At 47.1% G+C, this 25,897-nt stretch overlaps 1 protein-coding gene across 1 annotated transcript in view; it reads left to right on the plus strand.

Annotated features, from left to right (window-relative positions):
• Positions 1-25,897, plus strand: part of LOC115329799 (chymotrypsinogen B-like) — a 48,534-nt gene that overhangs the window by 22,004 nt on the left and 633 nt on the right. The window contains exons 2-5 of the mRNA XM_040212046.1: positions 1,572-1,797; positions 4,454-4,655; positions 4,742-4,877; positions 22,499-22,704. Coding sequence (XP_040067980.1) covers positions 1,572-1,797; positions 4,454-4,655; positions 4,742-4,877; positions 22,499-22,704 — 770 coding nt within the window. The remainder of the gene's footprint in view (positions 1-1,571; positions 1,798-4,453; positions 4,656-4,741; positions 4,878-22,498; positions 22,705-25,897) is intronic.

A 25,897-nucleotide genomic window follows, 5' to 3' on the forward strand; every position in this document is an offset into this window, starting at 1 on the left:
AAGGCACGACACGCAGAAAGTTTTTGACCCCTGTCTTGACATTTGTCTCCTCTTCCGGGTTCATAAGCAAGACATACAACCGTGCTTCAGACGCGTGAAATAAGTCGTGATAATGCCAACGCTCTTGATATGTATGTTGACCATCAGTAAACCTCACTCATCCAGATCCTTGATATTTACACAGAACAAGCCGACCTGCCCAGCTCAGACTTATCCCAGCTTCGACTGTCTTTTAACAAGGTTGTCTTTTATGAATTGAATTGGTAAACCCGTCAATGCCTAAACATTTTCACGCATCGAGTAGTCAATTAGAGGTATTTCATAATGGGCCTGACGAATAGGGTTTTTAGCTCCTAAGGACTTGTGTTAGCTTTTTAGATAGATGGTACTGCTTATGAGCGCTAAGGAATGGTTGCAAATAACTCCGTTGGGTTTCAGCCAGTATACTTCACTGACATCGAACACGTTGTTTGAGTTGTTGTTACCGATTGCCGAGGAGATATTCGTACGCCTGCAACAGAAAGGGTGTGTGTGTCGATTTGGGCACTAGCTTTTGTGCAGAAAAAAAAAACGATTCCTGAGAGATTCGGGCAAAGACTTAGTTGGTACTTTTGATGACTGTCCATTGGAAGACATTGCGTTATATCTAGAACAAAATGTCCTAATCGAGGCTCCTAGCGGAAAAGCCGGCAACTAATACTTTTTTTTTCGGAAATATAAACTAAAGTTTCACGAGCATTGTAATGGTATTTTGGCGGCACACTGATGTTTAGGCGTGTCAAGGCTCTTTATTTATTGGTATCGACGAACTTGCGAGATATCCATAATAACCCTGAGACGAAGGAAAAATAAAAAAAAACGGACAGTACAACGAAGTCTCCATGGACCAGGCATTACTAGAGACTTCGTTGTACTGTCCGTTTTTTTATTTTTCCTTCGTCTCAGGGTTATTATGGATACCATTCACCAGCTCGCCTGTGTTTTTTACCTTTCTTGCGAGATATGTTTTCTCTGTTTTTATTATTTGTTTCAATATGATTTTTTTTTTCTTAATTTCGCCAGCACTTAACCTTAATAAAACTTAATTTGATGGTCCATCGATAAATACACTTTCAAATCATTCTAGGAAAGCAGCTGCATCTCTTCTTAATGCTGTTGCAGGCTGGATAGTGCTCGAACACCAGGAGATTGAAATTCAATGAGGGGTAATTTCGGGATCGATGCTACTTCTTAGTGTTTTCACTTGTTTAGTCGCGTGAACTTGTTTCGAAACACAAGTTAAGTACAGACTGCCTCAGTACACAGTGTCCTTTGATAATTACCGTTCAAGTAAATTTTGATAAATATTTCACATTTCATGTAGTTTCACAGTTTATTTTTTTATTTTTTTGCAACCTAATGAAATATGTGCCTCTAGCTCTTCAGCACTCGAAGTGATATGTCTGGGTTTAGCTACGTCATATCTCAGCTTCATAAATAATTTGTTCATTTGCAAAACGTTTGGTTGCATTGTTTCCTAAGACCCTCCAGCAGACGTCGCGAAGCGCTCACTGGTGGTCTGGTATTTACAGGAGTTGCAAGCATGGAACATACAGAAGATAATGATCTTTTGCAAAACGATAACTGTGGACGGCGCCATCTAAAAAATACTGTTTCCGAACGCATCGTAAACGGTACCATGGCAGATCCAGCCAGCTGGCCGTGGATGGTGGGGCTGTACAATGGAAACGATACCTTCTATTGCGGCGGCGTATTAATAAGCAACCAATTTGTGCTAACCGCTGCGCATTGTTTTCGGTATGTACACATTTCGCCTGCTTCTTTACGATGCAAAATACATTTGTTTGAACGGATCATGTCGATAAGACCTGTCGCACATTCGTTGCATACAAATGTGCTGTATTTGTAGATATTTTTGATGATAGCAGTATATCTAAATTATAACAGCTGCTGACATTTAACTTTTAAAATTGGTACAGGCATACATTTTGAGATGCAATTTTCACTTCAAGGAAAATGTGTTTTGGTAACAGTGAAATGATGCGTACTACTTTGAAGTTTAATATCAGGACATCGCAACCCCTAATTTCTCGCAGAACTTTCTATCTCTATAGATTTCCAACCTTGAAAAGTATGATTTAGGATGATTCACCGACCGATATAAATTTGCCAGAACCTAATACGCAAATAAAATTATTGGTAGATCTTTATAATACAAGGGCTGAGTTAAGGCAGTGTTTGTTAAAAGACGCTGTATAGTTTCGAGTAAGGAACTAACAGCTGCAGAAAAGGCTGGTTGTGTACATTTAGTTTTTACTCCCCTATAAATGCATAGAAGATAAGTTTAATAAACAGGCGAGTTGTTTTAACTTGCACATTATTCTAAACCGGAGACGACGGGCAACAGGGGGACAGAGACGTGCGTCTTAAGACATATTGAGACTTTAGTATTTTTAGTATTTTCCCTCAATCTCGTCCGTCGTCTCCGGTTCAAAATCACGTATAAATGCATTACTGGCACTAGCACTCAAGATTATATAATGCGAGACAGCTCTAAAATTAACAACCACATTTTTTTTTGTATAACCAACAGTTGTTTAATGCGTCGCAAGGTTTATGAGTGCTTACAAGAATTATCTCCCTGATTGATAAAGTACTGGAGATATAGGTAGTCATATGTGTCGAATTGGTAATGTGCCAAGCGTTAGCACTGGTGTAAAGAATGAAGACTACTAAAAATCAAAATTACAGCTCGTCGACGAAATGTGCACTGTAATAATTTTTCTGTTTAGGTTTGTAGTAAATATATAAAGGAGAAATAAGAATTAGTAACCCCCAGTGCAATTTCTGGCTGAGAAACATATATTTGTAAGTCGTAACTTGAAGCACAATGTGCCTGAGCATACATACCGGTCATTCCAAACGCATGAACCTGTAAAAAAAAAAAATCCGGGAACTTGTGCAAGAGTTTGTGTCAGCGTTTCTCATAAAAACCAAAAGCAAAAAAAAAAAAACAAAAAAAAAACGGCGATAGCTTTTTTTTGCTGACTTCCACGTGCATGTAACTCAAGCAAATCTTTGACTTTTTGAAGGCACTGCACAAATCGTTCCTTTAAACGGATCGGGCTAGGATTTACTACAGACGGGCCTGAAGGCATGGATCTTGTGTAATCAAATTCACTGAGCGAGTTACTTCAATAAAATGATTGCAGTCCAGAACTTCACATTTTTACCTCAGGCGTCTGTCTGCTAACGGAACAGCCACAGATGATGGCACTTGCAATACTGGAGAACAGCCTTCCTTCGCATGTTGAAAGATAAGCACACCAAGAAGTGTTGCTTTGGGCCTAACAGCGCTAAACAGCACAAACTAAGCTTTCATAAAAAAAATAAAAAATAAACGGGCGATTATCAAGATATGCAAAGCAAACGACGACATGTAGCCTAACATAGAAGTAAAAAAAGAAGACAACATTGTATTTTTCTTTGTATTGTATTTTTTTTATTTGTGAAACTAAATCAAGCACTGGCGATTGACTCACAAACCGAGTGCAGCGCTTCTGGATCAAAAATGTCATTGGTTAATCTTGGTACCGATGAAAGCGCCCGTTGTGGCCACCTGCAACCTTACGTGCCGCCATCCATCGACCGTTGCGCCAATCGGACGGTTTCGTTAGCAGACGGGCCTCGTAGGTAGGGTCTTCAAGGTCGGGATTTTTAACGGTTTACTCGGATAAGCTTATTTTGTAAAATATTGATACATAATCTACCACCTTCAGCTATCTTTGTGGTAAATGCTATCCGTATAGATTAAGGAAACAATTTATGCGATCTCTTCAAATTGCTCCGGTTGAGTCACACGGTAGGTCGTGTTCTGCACTTTCCAGACACAATATTAATGAGTCAAAAAAATAAAGACGTTTACAGTTTTCTGTAATGCCGAAGTAGAACGCAGCTCTTGAGGAGAAGTGGAGGGCACAAAGGGAAGTGTATGTCTCTTCTCTCCCTTCGCACCCTCCCCTCCTCCTCGCCTGCTGCCCTCCCGTTTAGTGCGAAGTTTTCCCTAAATTTCCCCACTAAATTTAGCGGGGAAACTGGATTGGTGTTAAGGTCACGTGACGTCAATTTCCCTGCTATAGATAGCGGGGAAACTTAACCCGATAAATTTAGCGGGAAAGATTCTCAGCTAAATTTATCGTAAAAATCCACCCGCTAAATTTAGCGGAAAAATTTCCGAGCTAAATTTAGGGGGAAAACTTCCCAGCTAAATCTGGGGGGAACTGGGCGCCTAAAAGCTGCGCTCTAAAACAGGGCTGCAGTAAAAACCAAAAAAAGAACAAATTGTCATCTTAAGTGTTTTTAAAATCGAGATGCCACTAGTCGTTTGACGAAAGGAATATTACAACTTAAAATCAGTGTCACGTCCCTTTCCATCTCTGTTTTATTCGTCTAGGAATGAGAACGCCAGCTTTATTTCGGTGCGTATGGGAAGCGTAAATAGAATCAATTATGCAGATTGTTCCGGCGAAACAACTGGACCCCTCACCGCCGAAGGAAGCGACGAACTAGATGGCAACACGGCGCCGAATAGTCACGTCGTTTGCGTTGGGGTCGAGCAGGTCTGCGTCCCTATTCAGAACTGTTCCTTCTTTATGGTATTGTACCAACTACAATATTTTAAATTTTTCTTTATTATTTGCTGGCTGCATATAATGCTAAACAATATGCGTTTCTCTTACAGGGAGATATTGCCCTATTGAAATTGAAAAGACCGGTAAACTTTACCAATTACATTCAGCCAATCTGCCTTCCAGAAAACTTGGACATGCCGTCTTCAATTGTACCCATATTCATTTTAGGCTGGGGCTTTTACTATGGTGAATGGCTTCTCTCGCCCATTTTTATTCTAAGAATGAAAAGGGAAACAGCGATTATAAGCAGTGTTTCAATTCTCCAGATGCCTAATCATACTATATATTCAAAAACAATTTCTCATAGAGTGTGTCAAAAATTATTATTTTCTGATTTGCCTTGAGAAAAACAATCGGGAGGCAATATAGCGTCTCTTCCCTATATAGGGATCATTTATTTCGTATTTTGTGTTCTAAGAAGGAGCCCGTTTGGAAACAGGGTCCTCGCGGGAGCCAGTGTTAACTAACAACAAAATCAAGAACTACAACCAGAACTACAACGACAACGACAACGACCACAAGAACTACAACAACAACAACAAAAATAATACTAATACTAATATTAGTACTACTACTACTAATAAAAATAATAGTAGTAATAATAATAATAATAATAAATTTATTGGCCCATTCAGACAAGAGAAGTAGGATGGGAATACGGGTACATCAAAGCCAATAAAGGCTTGTGTGATGACACCCTAAAAAAAAAGGACATATGTGTCTGCCTAGGTACAAAATAAAGTAAAATTCACACACGCAAAGAAATTTTAAACTAGCACACAATCAGCATCTCACAAACAGTCTCTACACACATCCTGAAAAGTCAGTTAACTAGTGTCCAAGTTTAAGCACTTGAGTTCTCGTTTCAGCGACTTCACTGATGTAACTTGGTAAATAGAGTCCGGGAGGGCGTTGAACAGAAACGGGACATAGTACTCCCGTATACATTTTGCCATATCCAGTGGAACAAAGCTTCACTTCGAAACGAGAGGTGCGACGCAATGTGCGGGATGGAATAACTGGTGTTTTGAAATCGCTATTCCAAAAGTACCGAGGCACAACGTTCTGAATAAACAGAGAACGAAAATTCGGGAGTTTAAGGCTTTTAAAAATGTCAGCACTGTAAGACAGATCCGTATTAAATGCGACGCTTGTTAATATACTTTTAAGTAAAATATTAATTTTCCCTTGCCACCGTCCTGAACAGTTACCGAAAACCGTTACCCCATAACGGAGTAAACTGTAAGCAAGCGCGTGTACAATAAGAAATCGAATACCGACAGGCAGAAAAACTCGACTGTTAAAAAGCATACAGGCAATAGATAGCAGTTTACCACAAAGGTAAAACATGTGTGAGTTCCGTGACATATCATAATCAAAATATACGCCTAGGTATTTTACATGGTCAATTGATTCGATGAATACACAATTACAAGGATTACAGCTTGATCCATGGAGAAAGAACTGCAGATTACCCTGATGTTTCTTTAGGGGGTTGTGGAAACAGACAAGATTTGTTTTAGAACTGTTAATATCTAGAAGGTTGTTCGTGAACCAGTCCATTAAATGCGTGGAGTTGGCCTGGAGTAATTTGAGCGACTCAGAGAAATCAATATGACGCACGACAAGAAGGGTATCGTCGGCATATTGGGAAATTTTGCATCCATTTATAACATGGGCCATATCGTTCACAAAAATATTAAAGAGCAAAGGTGAAAGAATAGAACCCTGGTGGACTCCCGCCTTTATAGAAATAAAAGAGCTTTTGAAGTCTCCGAGTACTATACGTTGGGCACGATCAGATAGGAAGCTTTCTAGTAAGGAAAAAAACGGAGCGCGAAACCCCAAATTCTGCAAATTTCTTAGAAGCAATTGATGGCTAACAGTATCAAAGGCTTTAGATACATCGAGAAATATTGCACAAGCGAACATATTTTTTTTTCAAATGTTGAGTGCAAATAATCAGAGAAGTCATCCAGAGCTGGTTGGGTTCCTCGTCCAGCGATAAAGCCGTATTGAGTTGACGTAAAGATATCATGCTTATTAATAAAACTGGTCATCGCCTGAAATATGTGTTTTTCAAGTAATTGTCCTATAATTCGCAATATAGATATAGGGCGATAGTTTTCAACTTTAGATCGTATTCCTCCTTTAAAAAGAGGTTTACCATGGCTACTTTGAGGCCAGTGGGTATGGTACGACATGTAATGAAGCCCTTTAGCCTAACTAAAAGAACATTCTTAATCTTCGTGAAGTTTCTTTGGAGGTCATACGTGCGAATGCCATCAATCTCGGGTGACTTGTTAGTTTTGAAACCGAACAGAAGAGAATGAAGATGTGTGTCCTCTATGGTGGGAAGAAACGCTGATGTTAATCATGTGTTATGCAAAGTGCAAGAGTGGTCATGATTGTTTCGGCTCACACCAGAGTACGTAGCAAAGTTGTCGAACGCTTCAGCTAAGGATGATGACAATGCGCCGAAATGGTTTTCGATAGTTTGTTCAATAAATTGTGTAGTACCAGTGCATCGGAATTGATTAATTAATGAACATGTTTTAAAGGAACTACGCTTGGCCTCTTGAAATTTTGATTTGAAATACTGTCTTTTTGCGCAGCGAATAATTGCGTTCACTTTGTTTCTAGCTTGCCTAAATTCATTCCTCAGGTTTAGGTTATTTGGAAGCTTTCGACAGCACTCCACCAAGATATTCTTTTCTTTAATTTTTTTCCAGGATACCAAAGTTGAGCCATTTGTGTTGTAGTCTGCGCTTTTTTTCAAAATAACAGTACGTTTAGCAGCTTCAGTTAATGAGCTAAAGACCTGCACAAACCGTGGATAAATATTATCGTTGTTGACAGAGCCCAGGGAGCCATCCCAACATATGAGGCAATTGATTTGTCGAGCGATGCAGTATCAATGATTTTGACCTGTTTAGAAATTTTAGGTTCAGGAGCTAACGTCGAGTTGGTGTATTACTCGACAACCAACAAAGTAGTGAACTGCAAGTTTGGAAGGAATCACAGCGCTATCCACCCGGGAGCTTGGCGCTCGTATGCATATATGCTCGATACAGGAAGAGACTAGTTTAGTGCCTAAGAGTTCTTCTCTCGTTGGGGCAGTAATTACACATTCTAAACCAGAGGTGGACAAAATGTTTAAGTAGTTACATACGAGGGTATTACTTCTGTTTAGTGCATCTATATTAAAATCACCCACTAAACAGAGGTAATGAATACACGGTAACGTTGAAAGAGTCAGTTCTAGCTCACTCAGAAATAACCTAGCGTTTTCTGAGGGAGGCCTATAGAAACACAATAGAGAGAGCGAAAGATTGGAATAATCTAGTTTGAGGGCCAAGGATTTGGCGTGAGAAAACACTAAATCTAGGGTAGAGACTTGCCATCTTTGGTGCACTGCGGTTGGTCTTAGGGAAAAAAAGTATTGCAATCTTTGATGGGGTATTGGCTAAGCATAGATTCAGGAATATTAGTTTCAGTGAAAATAAAAGTATCGACGTAAGACATCAGATCCCGAACAATTAATAAGAAATGATCCCAGTGTTTGCGGAGGCTCCGAATGTTAACATGTAAACAGACAAAAGTTGTTCCCTTCGGTTTTCCTAGGAATGTATGAAATGCCGTTAAGTTACTAACAGTTACTAACAGATGAAAAGTTAGCGTTCATGGTCTAAACGATCTTTTCGATGTCCGCCACGGAATTAATCCGTAACAGAGGCGAGCCTTCAGCTTTCCTTGCGTAGATTTGTGCATTTTTTGTCCAAATGTACCTGCAGCGCATCTCCTTTCCCCTGCTTCTTGCAATCCAGAACAGCTCACGGTTAGCACGGGTGAGGTTATCGTTGAAAAACAGCTTGGGAAGAGCGCCGTCACGGTTGAGGTCTCTCAGTCGTCCACGACAACCCATCCACTGCTCCTTTAGATCGACCGAAGCAAAGCTTACCAGGAGCTGAGGGACACCATCAGGTTTTTCCTTCTTGTTGGGCAGGCGCCGGATGGAAAGGACGTCGGATGTTCGGAACTGAGGGAGGCCGATCTTAGAGGCTAGGTCACAAAGAGCCTTGCTTAGGTTTTCGTTTGGAGTGAATGGTATTCCCTGGATCTCCATATTCGGTAACCGGTCCTGTTGGTCACGATCATTTAGGTCTGCTTTAAGCTGGAGGATCTTGTTGGCCTGGTCTCTAACGGTAGCCTGTAACGCTCCGATTTCGCCACCCATTCCCTCTGTCGCTTCTTTTTGAGCCTTGGCTTCAGCTATTACAGAGTCATATTGCGCACTGAGAAACTTAACGGAATCTTCAACGTCTTGGACCGTAGTCCTTAGCCAATCTACCGTAGGTTTCAGAGCCAACAGTGCGTCGAGTTTTTCAGAAAGTGTTAACAGCGTGTCTACGCTTTCTTTTAAGCACAGCAACCTGTCTAGATTTTCGTCGACAGAAGGAGACGCGTTCCAGGCGCCGACGAGAGCGGTCGACGTCTCCGGGCTCTTCGAACCCCGGAGGACGACGTGACCCTGGTATAAACACCTCCTCGCTTCGTTGGCCCGCCGCCGCCCGTCCGCCGAGAGATCGGCTCGCTCGAGTTTCGTTCTACGAGCGGCCCGCCCCTTCCTGTGGACGGGACTTCCGAACCGAATGGAGAGCGCTACCACGAAACCCTCTCGCCTGCAGACTGGTGATGATGATGAAACCGAAGAACCAGGCGCAACCCATCCCGGTGAAGGCCTCGGCCTGAGCGACGGCACCACAACTCCCAAAAGCGATGACCCTCGACATCAACAGGAGGGAAAAGATCAATTTTCCTGGACGGATGGGGTCAGCCGACGAGCCCGAAAGCGACAACTTCAACTAGAGAGAGAAAACGCATCAGCAGCTGAGATTAACAACTACACCGTATCCGACAAGATGACGGCAGCTGGGAATCGCCCGACGGGCAACATGAAGCCAACCGGGGATACCCGTCAGGGAACAGGTGGCACGGGTTTCCTCTATAACCAAGAAAACAGAAGCCGATGGAAGCAATCGCAGGCCCTGTGCCAGAAGAGGCTGCCACCACTCCCAGTTGACGACTACAAAGTGGTCATACGGCCAAGAGATAGACTCAATTTTAGTGCCTGGGCAACAGATAAGATCACGCAAGCCATCACCGCGATGGCCCAACTGCCCGCCGCCTAGATGGCCCAAGCCACCATAAGGATCCGCCGAGATCAGAATCTGGTCGTCGTGAGTCCCCCATCCTCTACCCGTCTACAACAGATCTCAGCACTCACTCTTGGCACCAAGCAGTACGAAGTTAACGGCGTACGTGGCAGTCCCCGACAACTCGTGTAGGGGCGTCATCTCTGGTGTCGAAACGGCCTACGGCCGAAGAACTGACTGAAAACCTACGCGCCACCGGGATCAACATCCTCTATGCCCGGATCATGGGACAAACCAACACAGCTGTCATCACCTTCGAAGGCATCAAGGTACCACGCTTCGTGTATCTATCGGGTGGGGAATAACCCTGCCGACCGTACCAGCCGAGGCAGCAAGTGTGCGGCGTGTGCCTAGGCCTAGGACACCGCACCGATGTCTGCCCACAACCAGAAAAGAGCCGCGGCACTACGTGCGGCGCGCCCGGCGGAGCCATGGAAGACCATGAATACACCGCCCACTGCGTTAACTGCGGAGGCGAACACCCGGCAACCGACCCTCGCTGCCCAGCCCGCCAAAGGGCCCCCTACAACAAGGAACACGTCGCGCGGTATCTGCGAGAGAAAGAACAACAACGAACTCCGCCGTCGCCGCCCCCACCGCTACCATACAATGCCTTGGCGAGCCACCACTGGCCGGAACTACCAAGCTACAATCGCGTGAACCCCAACTCCACCATCCCCACTAACGTGGAGGAGAATGAATATGATCGCAGTAGCTCAGGTCCACCCCCGGGACAGCCGAGCCACACCAAAAGGAACGCTACCCCAGAAAGAAACGACCACAGACGCAACGCAAGCGACAATGCCAGCAAGGCCAAAACCCAGACCTCGACCAGATCGCGTAGCCAACAGAGACAGCGTGAACAGCAACGACGGCCGGAGCAGCAGAACCAACCAGAGATCAACACCCCGGAGCCTGCACACAAGGGCGCAAATGTGAGCTGGGCCAGCGTTGCCTCCTAACCCTTCTCATTCCCCCGGTCCCGCATGCCTCTCTTCCTTGCAATACATTGACACCACTACTGCGGAGCAAAAACACCGCCAACGTCCTCCGCTAATACGAACAACCGACACACGAGCAACCGAAGGGTCGAAACAAAACTCCCCCGCGAACACCCAACAGCGAAGCGCCCAATCCCTGCAAGAATTCAGGACCGAAATCAAAGAGGACATCAAGGAAGATTTTGAACGCTTCCGGCAAGAACTTAGAGCTGAGGCCAAGGAGCTCATAGAAGAGCTAGGCCCGAAACGCTCCAAAAACAACCACGCGACGAGCTACGTGCTCTCATAACAGAGATACGGCAGAATCTAAGGCAGGAGATAAGAGAGGTACAACAGCAAATAATGCAACAAATTGTGCAGCAACTTCCCCAACTGGTCTTGGCCGCCATTAGCGATTCCCCACACAATTCCCCCCAACCAGAGCAAAAACCCCTCCTACAAATCGACACACACAGCGAGCGCGACCACCGCCAGACTAGACAAGTGCACCCGTACCAGCGTCCAGCCCTTGAACCCACCCCCGCCTCGTCTCCCACCACGCAAGTCAACATGCCTCAAAACCAACACCACCATGAAGACGGGCAATAATCAACAAAATACAAACCGTCGCGATTCGAGTCCCTCGCACTCCACCCCACACAAGCAACAACAATCTAATCACACCTCCAACCGGACCCCGCACTTCAACCAACCAAAAATTCCATTCAACACGATGGATACTTCACTCAGCCGTAGCTCCTCGCAAACACGAATATAAAACAACGCAAATGCAATGCGAGTGTGGCAATGGAACTGCCGAGGGTACCGCCGCAAGCGCGGCAGCCTCACACAGTTCATTGCCACACAGGAACACAAATCAGACGCCGTGGCACTGCAGGAAGCGGATTGCGTACCTACTCTGTCGGGATACGTTGCATTCAGTCAGGAACTGACAGACATGGAGGAAAAACCTCGCGTTAGCACACTCGTAGCAAAGCATATTCCGGTAATTGTACACACACTACAGTAGCCCAGTGCCGCATGTCTTCCTCGAACTCCTGCCACAGGGGAGAGACGATAGGGGACTCTCTCTACTAAACGTATATAGCCCTCCGAGCCGACCACGAGACGTGTTCGGCGGCCTCTTCCGGGACGCGATAGACGCCACCCACGGGAGGACCGATGACCTCGTGATGGTAGGCGACTTCAATGCAACGCACCCCGCGCTCGGATACGCCAAGGCCACAATAAAGGGGAGACGGCTGATGGACGCCATCGATGCCCACCGTCTGGCTCTCCTAAACGAGCCCGACCAACCGACTCGGATAGGCAACAGTGTCAGCCGCGACACTTGCCCGGACCTCAGGCTCGCTCGAACGCACGACGAGTGCGCCTGGACAAACCTCGGGGAGAACCTGGGGTCGGACCACTTCATTCTCGAGACCCAGGTGCCCGTCGCTCTCAACCGCAAGCGGGGCCGGCCGCAACGGTTGGTGAACTGAGACGCGTTCCGTCAGATCCGCACGACTACACCAACCGCGAACCACACGATCAGCGACGGCGACGCGCTTGATCAGTGGGTCCAACGGCTGCAGGCAGACGTCGAACGGGCAAACAAGAAAGTCTACGCGACCAACAAAGCGCCCATAATTGATCTCCACCTTCTCTATCTCTGGGAGGCACGCCGCGGTCTCACGAGGAGGTGCAGAAAGACAAAACACAACCGCAAACGCCGCGCGCGTGTCACTCACGTCAAAAAGGAGGCCGAGGAATACGCCGAAGAGCTCACCCAGACTAATTGGAACACACTCTGTGATCAGCTGCAGGGCACTCTGGGCTCGAAGAAAACATGGAGCTTGCTGCGCACATTGCTCGACCGTTCTAGATCTCGGGTCGAGTCGAGCAAGGCCATCATCACTAAACTCCTCCGGTCTCTCCCGAAAAGCGTGACTGGCGACCAGCTTTGGACGACGCTCAGAGACCGCTACATTGCGGTCGGACCTCGCCGAGCATATGCGCCGTACCCACATGAGGACGGAAACATACCCCATTCCCTCGACGTAGACATCGCTGAGCAAGAGGTCCGGAACGCGCTCCAAAACATCTTGCGCAGCACCGCCCCGGGCAAGGACGGCGTCACGTACAGGCTCCTAAAAAAACCTTGACGATGGCTCTATTACGGTCATCACACAATACTTCAACCGGGTCTGGACGCTCGGGGAACTGCCCGCGTCGTGGAAGCGAGGAGACATTACGCTCCTTCCGAAACTGGGCAAACCTCTGTCGCTCGAAAACCTCCGCCCCATCTCACTTACCTCGTGCATCTGTAAACACATGAAGCACGTGGTGCTACGCCGGCTTCAGCCGCACCTGGAGTCGACGGGCTTTTTCGCAGACTCCATGTTCGGCTTCCGGCCGAACCTCTCCACCCAAGACGTCCTCCTACAGCTTAAACAAGACGTCCTCGACTACGCCGGCACGGCCCAGACCCGGGCGGTGCTGGCTCTTGACCTCAAGGGCGCGTTTGACAATGTGTCGCACGACGCAATTCTTGACGGCTTGTCCCGCGCACGGTGTGGGAGGCAAGCGTACGATTACGTGCGCTCGTTCCTTATGGACCGAACCGCCACCCTCGGCCTCGGAGACCAGCGATCTGACCTCATCCCGCTCGCCGGTAGGGGCACCCCCCAGGGCTCCGTCCTCTCGCCCACCCTGTTCAACATAGCGATGGCAGCCCTATTGAAAATTCCATCAAGCTACGTAATTTGGGACACTGACTGCCAGTCAGCAGCGTTGGTGGAACGTGATGGACCATCAGACGTCGTCTGATGGTCCATCAGATGACGTCTGACTGCCACTGCCAAGGGAATTTCATCAACAAAAGCAGCATTTATATAAGAGTAAAGCTATACGCACTCATAAATATCGCCAAATGCCTCGATAAAAGAAAATGTTCGAGAAAAAAAAAAAATAGCATTACCGCGCATCGAACCCGCGACCACATGCGTACAAATTGGAAACCTTAACCGCTATGCTACGCCACCGTTAGAGAATCTAGATTTGACTATTCCTTTTATACGAAATGCTTTGGCTGCAAATGCAGTTAAGCCGTCAGCATGTTATGCAAAGCACTCGTACATCACTCGCCGTACTTCAGTTCTACTCACCTGCCATGTAGAGTACTTTCGTGTCGTAGAACGATCCTTTTCGCGCATCACCGGCCCAGTAGACCTGGTACACCCTGTCGTCTTCAACTACACCGCTAAAGTCCCTTACATCGTCGGAACTCACAACAGGCTGGGTCTTGTCGAGTAGAAATTCTACTAAAACATAAGACATTGTAGAGCCCGGGCAGGATCGACAGGGTGGAGCGAGCGGGCAAACAAAACGAGTCGAGAGCGATCGTTCATGAAAGCTCGGTGAAGCCTCTATGGGCGAAGCGAAGTGCGAAGTGTCGTGTTCGGCGCTTCGGCGGGCTTCTGATCAAGGTTGTCGGTCGGTTGCGTGTCATATCTCTAACGTCAGCGGTTTTATGGGCTCACGTCCCACAATCGTTTTCTCGTGCTTAGATTGCTTTTCGTATTCATAGATTTGACGAAATAGTGGTATCCGAACGAACTTTACGTCCTTTGACCGTACGTCTGTCTGCACGTCAAAGCTTTCTGACGTACAGTCAGAGACAATCGATGTACAGACAGAATCACCACCAAGACATCCTGATGGCATTTCGCGGCGGCCGACTGCCACCAAGAAACCATCAGAAAGCCGACAAGCGGGGTCTGACTGGAGTTTGACTGTCAGTCAGAGTAACTTGTTGGCCAATCAGACATGCTTGACGTACAGTCAGGCACAGTCAGCGGTCCACTAGAAAACATTGACTGCCAAACAGGGTCATATTGATGGATTTTTCCTTCGGGAGGGCTCCCCACAATACTCAACGCGATCCCACGCATCCACCACGCGCTCTACGTGGAGGATATTACCGTCTGGATCGAGAGCGGCTCAGACGGAGAAGTCCAGGACGCTCTGCTGGAGGCGGCGGAGGCTACCCAACTGTACGCCCGAGCGGCCGGCCTGTCATGCTCAGTGGAGAAGTCAGAGCTTCTATTGATCCGTGGTACAGCCAGGACCAAGATTAACAAGAGGATTGACGTCTCCACCAAAGGCCGGCCCGTCCCGACAGTGGAACGCCTCAGAATCCTGGGTCTCCAACTACAACGGGACGGGAAGGCAACGTACAGTCTCCGGCATTATGAAAGACCCACTGGGAGCGCGTGGCCGAGGCGGTGGCTGGCGGGGGCGATGCGAGCGCTCCGGGCAATTCCATTCTGCTTCGAGGAAAGGACGCTCACTCGGGCTCAGCTAAAGCGAAACACGCTTATCAGATTGTGCTGAGCCCCGAGTGAGCGTCCTCCCCTCGAATCAGAATGGAGTTGCCCGGAGCGCTCGCAGCGGCCCCGCCAGCAACCACCTCGGCCACGCGCTCCCAGTGGGTCTTTCATATTGCCGGAGACTGCACACCGTCCAGGTACTGCGCAGGCAGTGCCGGCAGATAGCTCACTTGATCCGCCGAGTCACCAACAAGCGCAGGGGTCTCAAGGAAAAGGACACCCTCAGGATGGTCCAGGCGCTCCTCGTGAGCCGCGTCGCTTATCACGCCCCCTTTCACAACTTCCGCCGCCGCGAGGTGGAGGCGCTGGACGCCACGCTCCGCACAGCAGTCAAGACAGCAGTCGGCCTCCCGCAACACGCGTCTACAGAACGCCTCCTCCAACTAGGCCTCCACAACACGGTGGAGAATCTCATTGAAGCGCAGCAGACCGGGCAGATGTCCTGGCTCAGTCGTATGACGACCGGCAGAGCCCTCCTCCGCCGCCTTGGGTACCGAGTTCCGACCACCCTACTTGAAAAGGGACGGCAGAAGCCCGCGCCACCGACTATCGCCGCGAAGGTACGGGTGATGCCCATCCCCAAGAACATGCACCCGCAAGCGCACGCGGGTAGGCGACTCGCGCGCGTCCGCTACCTCCGCAAACGCTACCAGCACGACCCGGACGCCCTGAACACGGACACGGCGTCGTACACCTCTCCCTCGGTCTGTCGTTGCGTCGCAGTGTGTGACTGGGACGGCTGCAACGGAACCGTCGCCTCGCTCCATGGCTCCCCCACCTGCGTGGAGGCCGAGGAGACCGCGATAGCACTGGCTATATCGACCACACACGACAACCCAAAACTTGATCCGGACACGACCACCGTCACCATCCTGACCGACTCACAAGCCGCGTGCAGAGCCTGGGCTGGGGGTCTCCTCTCCTCCTGGCGCAAACAAATTCTTCCCCCATTAGACAACAACAAACTACCGCTGGTCCGCATTGTATGGACCCCCGGCCATGCTTCCCTTCCAAGCAACGAGGCGGCAGACGCCTTAGCCCGAGACGCGACTCTCCGGGCATTGCCTCGGGAGGGACGGCATGACCGGCCACTTGTCGACCATGCGAGGAACTCGACTCGCAACCCACCTCACCCGCCCATGGATACGTACACCCAGGTCACTTAGCACTACCGCATATCATGCAGAACATACCCCCCTCCACACAAATCCCTCACCCGACAAGACGTGACAGTTGAGGAAATTCCAAACCATCTCCTTTCCTAACCTCCTCCACCTCCACCGCTTCTTCCCCGACAGATACCGGTGGGAATGTCCGGGCTGTCACTCTCCCGAGCCCACCCTTTACCACTGCACCTGGGCCTGCCACACTTCGGTCGGAGTGGGGATCCGACCTATTCCCAATCCATCCCAATCCTCTTGGGAGGCCGCTCTGCTCGCCTCACATCCCGACCTGCAGCTCGCGCTGCTCGATCGGGCTAGGCGAGTCGCTCAGGCCTGTGGGCCCTGGACTAGGGGACCAAACTACGAGGCTCAATGACGCACACCCCATCTAAATAAAGTTTGTCCAACCAACCAACTTGACAGAAGCCAGTTGTGCCGAGAAACTGTTGGGGTCCTCTTTGAATGTAACATCCCCACTTCCTGAGCCAGCACGGCTGTTTTTGCTACGGCAAGTCTTGAAGCGCCATTTCTCACGCTTCAATGCTCCCATCGTCGTGAAGGTAGCCTCTGCGATGCCGGCGCATTGCCCGAAATGTAAGGCGCTGTGGCAACCCACACATGCCATAAACCTACCATCTGCCGACACACTCGCACCACACACACCGCAGGTAAGGGGTGGAGACATGATGAGGCAGCAGGAAGTTAGTCCATAAATGGCAACGAGAGGAAAGAGGAAACAGGGGAAAAGCAGGGCCACTAGGTGAGACGTTCAGCTCACCGTCCTGACCGTTGTGTCAGGGGAGCCATGATATTGGATGCGTGATGCAAAACCAGGTAAGGTGGTGTCACCGAGGGCAATAAAGGCGGCGGTAACTCGGTGTGGATCAAGGATCGGTCCCGCGATGTCGCCAGGGCTTCAAATTGCTGTCTAGATTGCTTGCTGGAGTTGGAGAAGCTTAAAGGGGCACTCAAGTGCTTTTTGGAGAAGCTTGTTTTTGGAAGCATATTGTTTGTTGGGCTTCAGTCAACAAAAATGACCAGTTCTAAATGGCAAGGCGCCCTAGTAAACTCACAGCAATAGAAATACACAGGCACTATATCCTCTTGCGGGGTCCATCCCGTGTCTCCACCACCTCCATAGAATTCGACCAATAGAAATAGCGAACTGCGAAAAGATTGCTAAAGTTATTATTATTGCTCTTTTTAGGCACATGCACATATATTTTGACAACAACGTCAAATCTTTGGCTGTAGGTGACGTAATACAGCTATTATTGCTTTGAAAAAGAGCGAACTACGTTTTCTCCTCGCCTTGTTACGCGGGAGTGATGTGCCCACGCGGCGACGCGGCTCCGTCGTGGAAAGCGCGTGGCTCGCAGCTTATCTCGCCGCGAGAACGATAAGGAAGTGGATCTCCTTTCAATCATTGACTTGTTCACAAAGCAACCTATTATATTGACACACCTTGCTAATTGATGCTCTGGCTTGTTTTATCACGACCTTTTGCATGATTATCCAAGCTCCAAGGAGCATGCTGAAAGTGCAGTTACACACAGTGGCATCTGCAACAGTTGCAAACGCCAACACATGCACACTCAACACTTGGCTACATCCCCACCTCTCCCCTTTGTGTGTTAGCAAAAGATCCAATTTTAGCTGAAAAGAATGTCAAGTAAAGATGCCTTTTTACTGGGTAACTTGTATGTGCATTGCAGGAATAAGAGCAAGAATTTCTAATTAGTGTTCGAGTCTTCCTAGCCAATTTGGCTCCGAGAACACAGCACTTGGCTAGGCTTTACATGAAAACAATCTGTCCATGCTCGTGTTCTCCAGTCTTTCCCTTCGTCTGTATCTAGTGGCGTTGTTCCAAAAATAATGTGCTATTCACAAAATCCGTCAAGTTGGTAAAAAAAATTATCTTGAAAAAACGTGCTTTTTCTCAAAGGTTATGGGAAACTCTCAAAGTGCCTTGGATTCGCCTCAATGGCTCGTAGCATCCACAGCAGTCGGTTGTTAGGTGACACGGAGTATAGCAGTAAGCGCTCAAAGGCGCCAAGAAGATGGCAGCCAATGAAAACTCCCAATGTTCTCGCTGAAACATGAAAATCGATAATGACATTGAACTGGACAAAAATAAGTTGTCATTTGGTTCTAACGCCTAACATTGCATTTGGGTGAAGAACGACTGCTGGGCAATGCATTGTTTAGCGCTTTTATTTTTTTAAAGGGAGGGGTACCGAAACCCGGAGTAGGTGTCGCTGGCAAAGTGACCTCTAATTGCCTTGACCATGCAGGAGGGCAGTGGTCGCCTGTTCTTCTGTCCAAGTCTCCGCCACAGCCAAAGCACACACTGCCTATAGGCAGCGAACCGGAAGCGCCTGAAACAATGTCCACATTTATTGAATGTAAGGAACACCCACCAGCCATACACCTGAGGCAATGACCAGACTAATCAGATGTAATAAGCAATATTCGCTACTCTGAAATCTACACCTCTCTTGTGATTGTTTCCCCGGAAAAACCATCATTTATTATGGTTCTCTTTTATGTTTCCTTTCGCTGTGCATGTGATGTATTTGCAAACAAACAAATGATCGGCACAACTAACTATACACCAACTCATGTTTATAAACAAACTGGAGCGCCCCTAGCAGACGCCACCGGCGCCGCGCATGCGCAATGGAGTGTGGGCAAGAAGCTCGCCTTTGCCCATGAACAAACCATTGAAATGCGATGTTGCCGGCGTCTGTGTGACTCCCCTTGTATTTTTTTTGCGTTTGAATAGTTGACTACGTTTTCCTTGCAATGTCTGACTACTTGAGCAGCCTCAAGAACCGACGAGAGACAGTAGTCCAACTCTGACTCCATGTCAGTCTATAAAGCCACGTAGCATCTATTCTCCCGGCAGCCAGAAGAATAATTTCCCCGAAATTCAACCGGCAGTTGACTCCCATTGGACCATTGACTGTCGCCAAGGGAAAGCGGAGGCGAAGAGGGGGGGTTTAACACTGGCCCGAGGAATACACGCGCGATGAAGTGTCCCTACAGCGTGCAATTCGCGTAACGAGTGCCGATGAAACGTCAGCGTCGACAATACGTGTCCAGGAAAAGTTGTCCATGAAACGTGTTTCCATGAGATGTTGGAAGAACAAGAAAATCAGCATTCTACCGGCAGTTGTATGATTTCAGACAACCAATGGGAGGCGATCATCGGTAGAATTTCGAAAAATTATTCTCCCAGCTGCCGGGAGAATAGACGCTGTCATAAAGCTACCCGTCCTTATCCTTGGCCCGCGGCTTGGGAGGCATGGGCATGGAACCAAAAACGCACGGCAAACAAGAAAAAAGCAGACACGCAAAGCGAAAAACATTCAAAAGCAGTTGAACGCTAATGATGATTTCTATTCAAAGCTATCACGCCGCTTCAATGCGTACGCAAGAAAAACGGGGGCCGAGGCAGAACAGCAAGTTTCGCGACCGGTAACACGAAGTTGTACTCACTCGTTCGAGGTTGCCCCCATGTTTCTTTCACCATAGTGGCGCATGTTCAACAAGGCCAGCTGTAGCACACCCGGATCGAGGCACAGCCCCTCGAAATCCGGGTGGCTTGTCACGCAGCTCTGCCGGCCCTGCTGCTTGCGAACGGCGGCCGGGAAAGTCACGGCAGCAGACACACTCTGCGACGGTTTCCATCGGCACGCAGCAACTGCATTGGCACCTTAAAACAGAAAACCAGCATCAGCTATACATATGAGAGGTATAATAAACAGCTCATCACCTACCAGTTGGCGTTCCCAAGCCGCTGGGTTGCGTCGTCGGTTTCGTCGTCTTCCTCCGGTGTCGACATTGAGCATCGCGAACTGCCGTCCGAGTCCGTCGCGTTCGAGGCATCGGCGTCGCGCGTAGGAGTGGCGTCGTAGGAGATTGAGCTGATATCTGCCGTCCGCCGAAGAATTTCCACCTCCAACGGTGTTAGATTTGGCAGGTCCATCTCCGCACGACGCAAGACCCGAAGTAAACAAAATGAGTCCCAACGAGAATCCATCAAATACGCGCACATTCGGAAGATCACTCCGCCGGTTCGAAGGATCAATCCGCCGGGAAGCCGTCACTCGTGATTGGATGGCGCACGGCCTTCCCTGCTGCCTTCCCGTCCGACAGCGCCCCTGACGGCGTGCGCCTAGGCGCAGAACAGCGATCTTTGATTGGATTTTTAATAGGGAAATCGGCCGCCCTTGAATGTAATTTTGGGATTTCTAGGATGCTTAGAGCCCGCAGATTGAGTTATGACAATAAATAGACGATCTCAGAATCCACTTGAGTGCCCCTTTAATAACTGAAACTTTTACCGAAAAAAATATAATAATAATATTATTATTATTATTTATTATTTTTGCAGGGAGTTTTCTTTTCCGGTAAATTTTTTTATCTTTTATTTTTGGTTTTGCTTTTTCTGCCTAAAAATTTTCAAATTAATGTGTATCATCTTACGTTAATATCGGGTTCAGTCCCACAAGCCGCTTCCGGCTTTGATGGACCGGCTTTTTTTATATATGGAATGTGATCTGCTTTATAAAATATATAATTATTATTATTATAATTATTAATAATACGTTCATTTGGGAATGATAAGCATATCTAACAAGAGTGCAGCTTTTGCCGCACAAGGAATCAAAGCCTTGTGCGGCAAAACCAGCTCTTCTTGCATGAAATTAAATATATCTATATATATCTATATACATACATATATATATTTCTTGATTAAACAAAATTCTGAACTATAACGAAGTCTCTACAGCAGTTCCAACTGGAGTCCTACGAACCCGATAAAAAATACAACCTTACGTCAGGTCATAAAAAAAAACAGAAGGCACCATGTGTGACTCTTCACCATTGAATGTAACACAAAATGTTGCCCAGTTCTTGCGACACGGAGGATGTAGAAGAGTTCCCTTTTTACCAACATATAATAATAATAAAAAAAAAACTTCACGCAGAAATGAGCTAAAAAGTTACTTGTTTGAAGATGGTAGCAATTAAAAATAATTATGAAACAATCACAAGAGTTCGTCGGTCAAATCAGAATGTCAAAGTGTTTTCTGAGCTTCCTTTCTTGAGGTGAACTTGAGGCACATAGATTGACCGCATGTTCTTATTATAGCCTGTATAGCAAGCGGGGACGAGTAATTTTCATTTTTTTTTAATAGACCCTTTCCGAAATTCAGTCTGGCCACTTTGATCACTATCGTAATCTGAGAAAGTGACTTATTTGCCATATCAATGACGGCCTTCTGTTTGCTGATGAAGGAAGACGTTGAAGATGCTCCTAAGCTGATTGGTTCGAAGCCTACATACATTTGAGACGTTTGCACGATGCGAAGGAGGAATTAAATTCAAGAGCTGCGTGTAAGTGTTTATTTCTAACTCGGGTTCAGACAATCTTTTAGAGCACACAATCGGTTTAAAGCCCCTTGACGTGTAGAACTTTATCAAGGCGTCTATGAAAGTTGGCGCTTCGTTCTGAGTGGTTGCATCTTTTTGCCATCGACACTGAAAAAGGTTGAAAAAGAACTTACAGTTCAGTGCACGTTCTCGTCTGCCGTTCACTTGCGAAAGTGACGGTTCCCGATACAATAGTGCAAACTAGATGTTCATTGCCGCCATTAGCACTGTAAAAGTTAAACTGCCCTTTGGGCCGCCAGATGACACTGAACTTCGGGAAGGGTCTATTATTTCATATTCGGACGAATATTTTTAAAATCAACCTTGTAGTAGTGCCAAGGCACGACAGATTAAAAAAACGAAACAAAAAAACATTGCAGATTTGGCATCCACAAAGCCTTAAAAAGATCATGATCGCGTGATGCAGGTTTATACTGAATGTTCCGTAAAATTCCTTTTAGAATCGTATTTTTCTTGGCCTGCACGATCTAGACCGTTGTTAAAGACCGTTTCGCCGTAGAGCAGTGTACCATAAGCTGATGATCTATAAGCTCTCTGAGATATACGCCGGAATTCTGCTGTGTGAACAACAAATAATTTTGTAAATCTTCCTAGATACTGTGGTAATCGACTACTCCGGATACGAAGATATGGAAGAAACAGGGAGCTCAAGTTCCGAATTAGTCATATCTGTGACATCCGGCATACCTTTGACACTGAGACAAAGAAATATTACATTGATTAACAAGACTGCTTGCGAAAAACAACTTAAGAAAATGGTTCCAGGCTATATTTTATGCTCCACTGGAGGAGGATGTCATGTAAGTAGAATTATCTGTTTCACATGTCCACCATAAACACACATAAGCACCGGTCAATGAAAAAATACATAGAGTTTAGTCGTGCTGGGGTTATATTGAACATGATGGCTAACCCTGAGAATGGAATGTTGACGACATCTTAAGGAGCGTATATAAGACTTGGAATAAATAAATCTTTAGCTGAGTTTGGGACATTTTCTGTGCCCCTCCTTTCGTGTTTCCCTCCCCGTTTTTTTATATCAGTGGGTTAGCATTGGTGCCCTGGTATATGCGCCGAGCTTCCACTGGTTTGAAGCACACGTGTCTAAAAATCGCAACGCCGCCACCGGATGGCACCACAACCCCAATGGCCGACAAACCTGGTTAGGAAACACCTACTGCGAGCGCGGACAAATGACAGCGGAGTGAATATCTCGAGAGGCCAGGACCAAAATCGCTGCTGCCACCACGCTAATTCTAAAAAAAATGCGTCAGCATTTCGCGCAGCGGTTATATATAAGGTGTCCCAAGTCAGCCGGCTCGATCTAAAATGGAGCGCAAAAATCAAAGCCTGCACATAGCAATCTAAACTCTTCGTCAAAGGTGTACTTCCCAGGTCGGTTTTTCTCTTGTAAAATTGCAAAGCGTAGCGCCCTTTCTGTGAGATATGAGTTCAAGAAACTTGCAAGGGTGTACGGCCGGCGGCGACGCAGACGGCGAAGTCAAGTGGCTGGTCGCGTTTTTCCACTCGTATTGATAGATGGCGCTACCTCTTAATCAAGACTATTCGCGACCACTGTGGTTTGTTAAAATGAACATAATCACTTTGTAATATATATTTTGGTTTATATATAAATGCGGACAATAAAATCAAAACTTAAAGTAAAAAAAGACGCGTTTACATAACGACGGCGTTTTTTCTGCCAACGGATTTCGTCTGCCTGTCGTCTGCTTTCTTTCCCTGGTCGGCTACAACTTCGGACGCTGCTCGATCCCGACACCATCTGTCAAATCGTTCGCCAAACGCACCCTACAACCCGACTTGGTCGTCTGCGTTGCCGCCCGCCGTTGACCCAGCAAGTTTCTCGGCCCTATTTTTTTTACAAAAAAGGAACTACGCTTTCTAATTTGACAAGAAAAAAAAGAAACGACAAGTGAAATACAGCTTTGAAGAAAAGCTTAGACTGCTACGTTCAGGCGCCGATTTTTATGGTCTATATTATATCGAGCCTGGTGACTTGGGACACCCAATATAACTAAGCACAGCGAATTTATCCTCTCAGCACTGTTCCGCGGGGGGAACATTTCCAAAACCCCTCTTCACCATGGTGCAAGTAGATCAGGACACTTGGCGTGTGTATGAGGGACAGGCGATGGGTAGAAAGCAACAGTCATTTTGTTGCTCATACATGTGGAGCATACACGGGTGAAGACACCGTGAGCTTACGGCCCGGTGGCATGGTAAGACTATTAGCGTCTAGAACGGCGTGGTAGGCCGACGGAAAGAACCGCAGCAAGTGCGGGTCCGCCGGTCTCCGTTGCCGGTGGGAGGGGCTTCCGAAGGCGTTCAAAGCGCACACCCGCACCCCGGCCGCTTATTTCGAGAGGCGTCAAGGACGGCCAGCCACAACGTTCGTGACGCGCAGTTACCGTGTCACCGGGCCGTAAACGCATGGTGTCGTCGCCCCTGTATACACAACATGTGTGCACAACAACGAAATGGCTCTGGAATTTTTCGCGCATGGCACGCGCGCCCTTCATGCACACGTTAGGTTACCTGATCTGCCTGCACCAGGGAGAAGGTTTTGGGCAATCTTCACCGAGCAAAAACGTGCTGAGAGGCTGCATTCACCATGCTCTCTACGAGGGGGATTCAACTGAAAACCTGAATTATTTATTATAAGGTAAACGAGGTGATACAGAAATTTCATACATATATTCCCTTTCGACGTGGTCCTTATGACGTGCGATGCACGTGTTCCACCGCTTTGGAGGTGCAAGGGATAATTTGTGAGAAAATTGTTATGGTTGTGACTAGCCACACGCGCACCGCTGTTTTCATCGCTTCCGCAATGATTGCCTCCCATAGCTTCTGGGAGCCGTCCGAACACCTGAAAGTCACTTGGGGCGAGGTAAGGGCAAATAAGGTGGGTGTGTGAGACATTCAAATTTCATATCCCGGACTGCCGCGAACGCCAAAAATATCGTTCTTTCGGCAATGTTTGGATTCGTCACAACGCGGTATGCCGGGCCCGCGGTCGCGGGAAATACTCCACAGAAGTTACGCCGCTTTTAAAATTTCTGGTTTACTCGTACTTTTGTCGCAGAGACAAAAACAAATCACTGTCTTGCCCTTTCATTCTGCGATGACTTTCAGCTGGCTTAACAACTTCGCTACTCAAAAAGGCATCACAGATCGCTGCTCTAACACAGTGCATGTCGACAATGGGGTGGCCATCTTTGCACTGACGCTGCTTTCTTCTGTGTTCAAGTACATGCTGTAACCTGTTGGTCATTTTTTTTTCAATCCCAAGGATAAATCCTGCCTTTTACCGAAATAACCATACAACTTTTTGAAATTTTATTGGACTTTGGAACATTGTCACTTTTTGTTTTATTCACCTGCACATTTGACCCACTTTCGTATATAACCCGCTGTGCAAAATGCTGACGCATTTCTTCGAGAATCAGCGTGTCAGCAGCAGCAATTTCGCCAGATTTTTTTAATTTTTTATGACAGGCAGAAGGTTTACTGTAATACTCCATAAAGTTGCTAGCATTCAATAACGGGACCGCAACAGCTCTAAGAAAGAAGTGACTCGGTCATGAAAGGTTACAAATCTACAACTAAAGTTTCTCTTGCTCTCATTGTATTCATGAGAGCTAAAAAAAGTATTCCTTCATTTGTCTGTTTTGTTTACTCTCAGCTTTATACTTTGTTCAGGTATCGGGCATGGACGACTAATCAAAAGAAATATTTCAACAAGAAAAAATAAAACGAAATACAGGGATGGCAAGACAAGAACGAGAGATTCTTACACCTAAAACGTGAACACCTTTTAATGGCCTGAACGATGTTTTGCTTGTGTAGGACCATGTTTTTGCTTATGCAGGAAATTTCTCCATTTATGATGGCAACTACCGTATAAATAAATTGTATAGGGGCGTTGTGAAACTGCCGATGTTTGATCTCGACGAGGCTCAACGTTCCCGA

The sequence above is a fragment of the Ixodes scapularis genome, unplaced genomic scaffold (assembly GCF_016920785.2).
Source record: "Ixodes scapularis isolate PalLabHiFi unplaced genomic scaffold, ASM1692078v2 PGA_scaffold1__304_contigs__length_218370807, whole genome shotgun sequence".
Lineage (NCBI taxonomy): Eukaryota > Metazoa > Arthropoda > Arachnida > Ixodida > Ixodidae > Ixodes > Ixodes scapularis.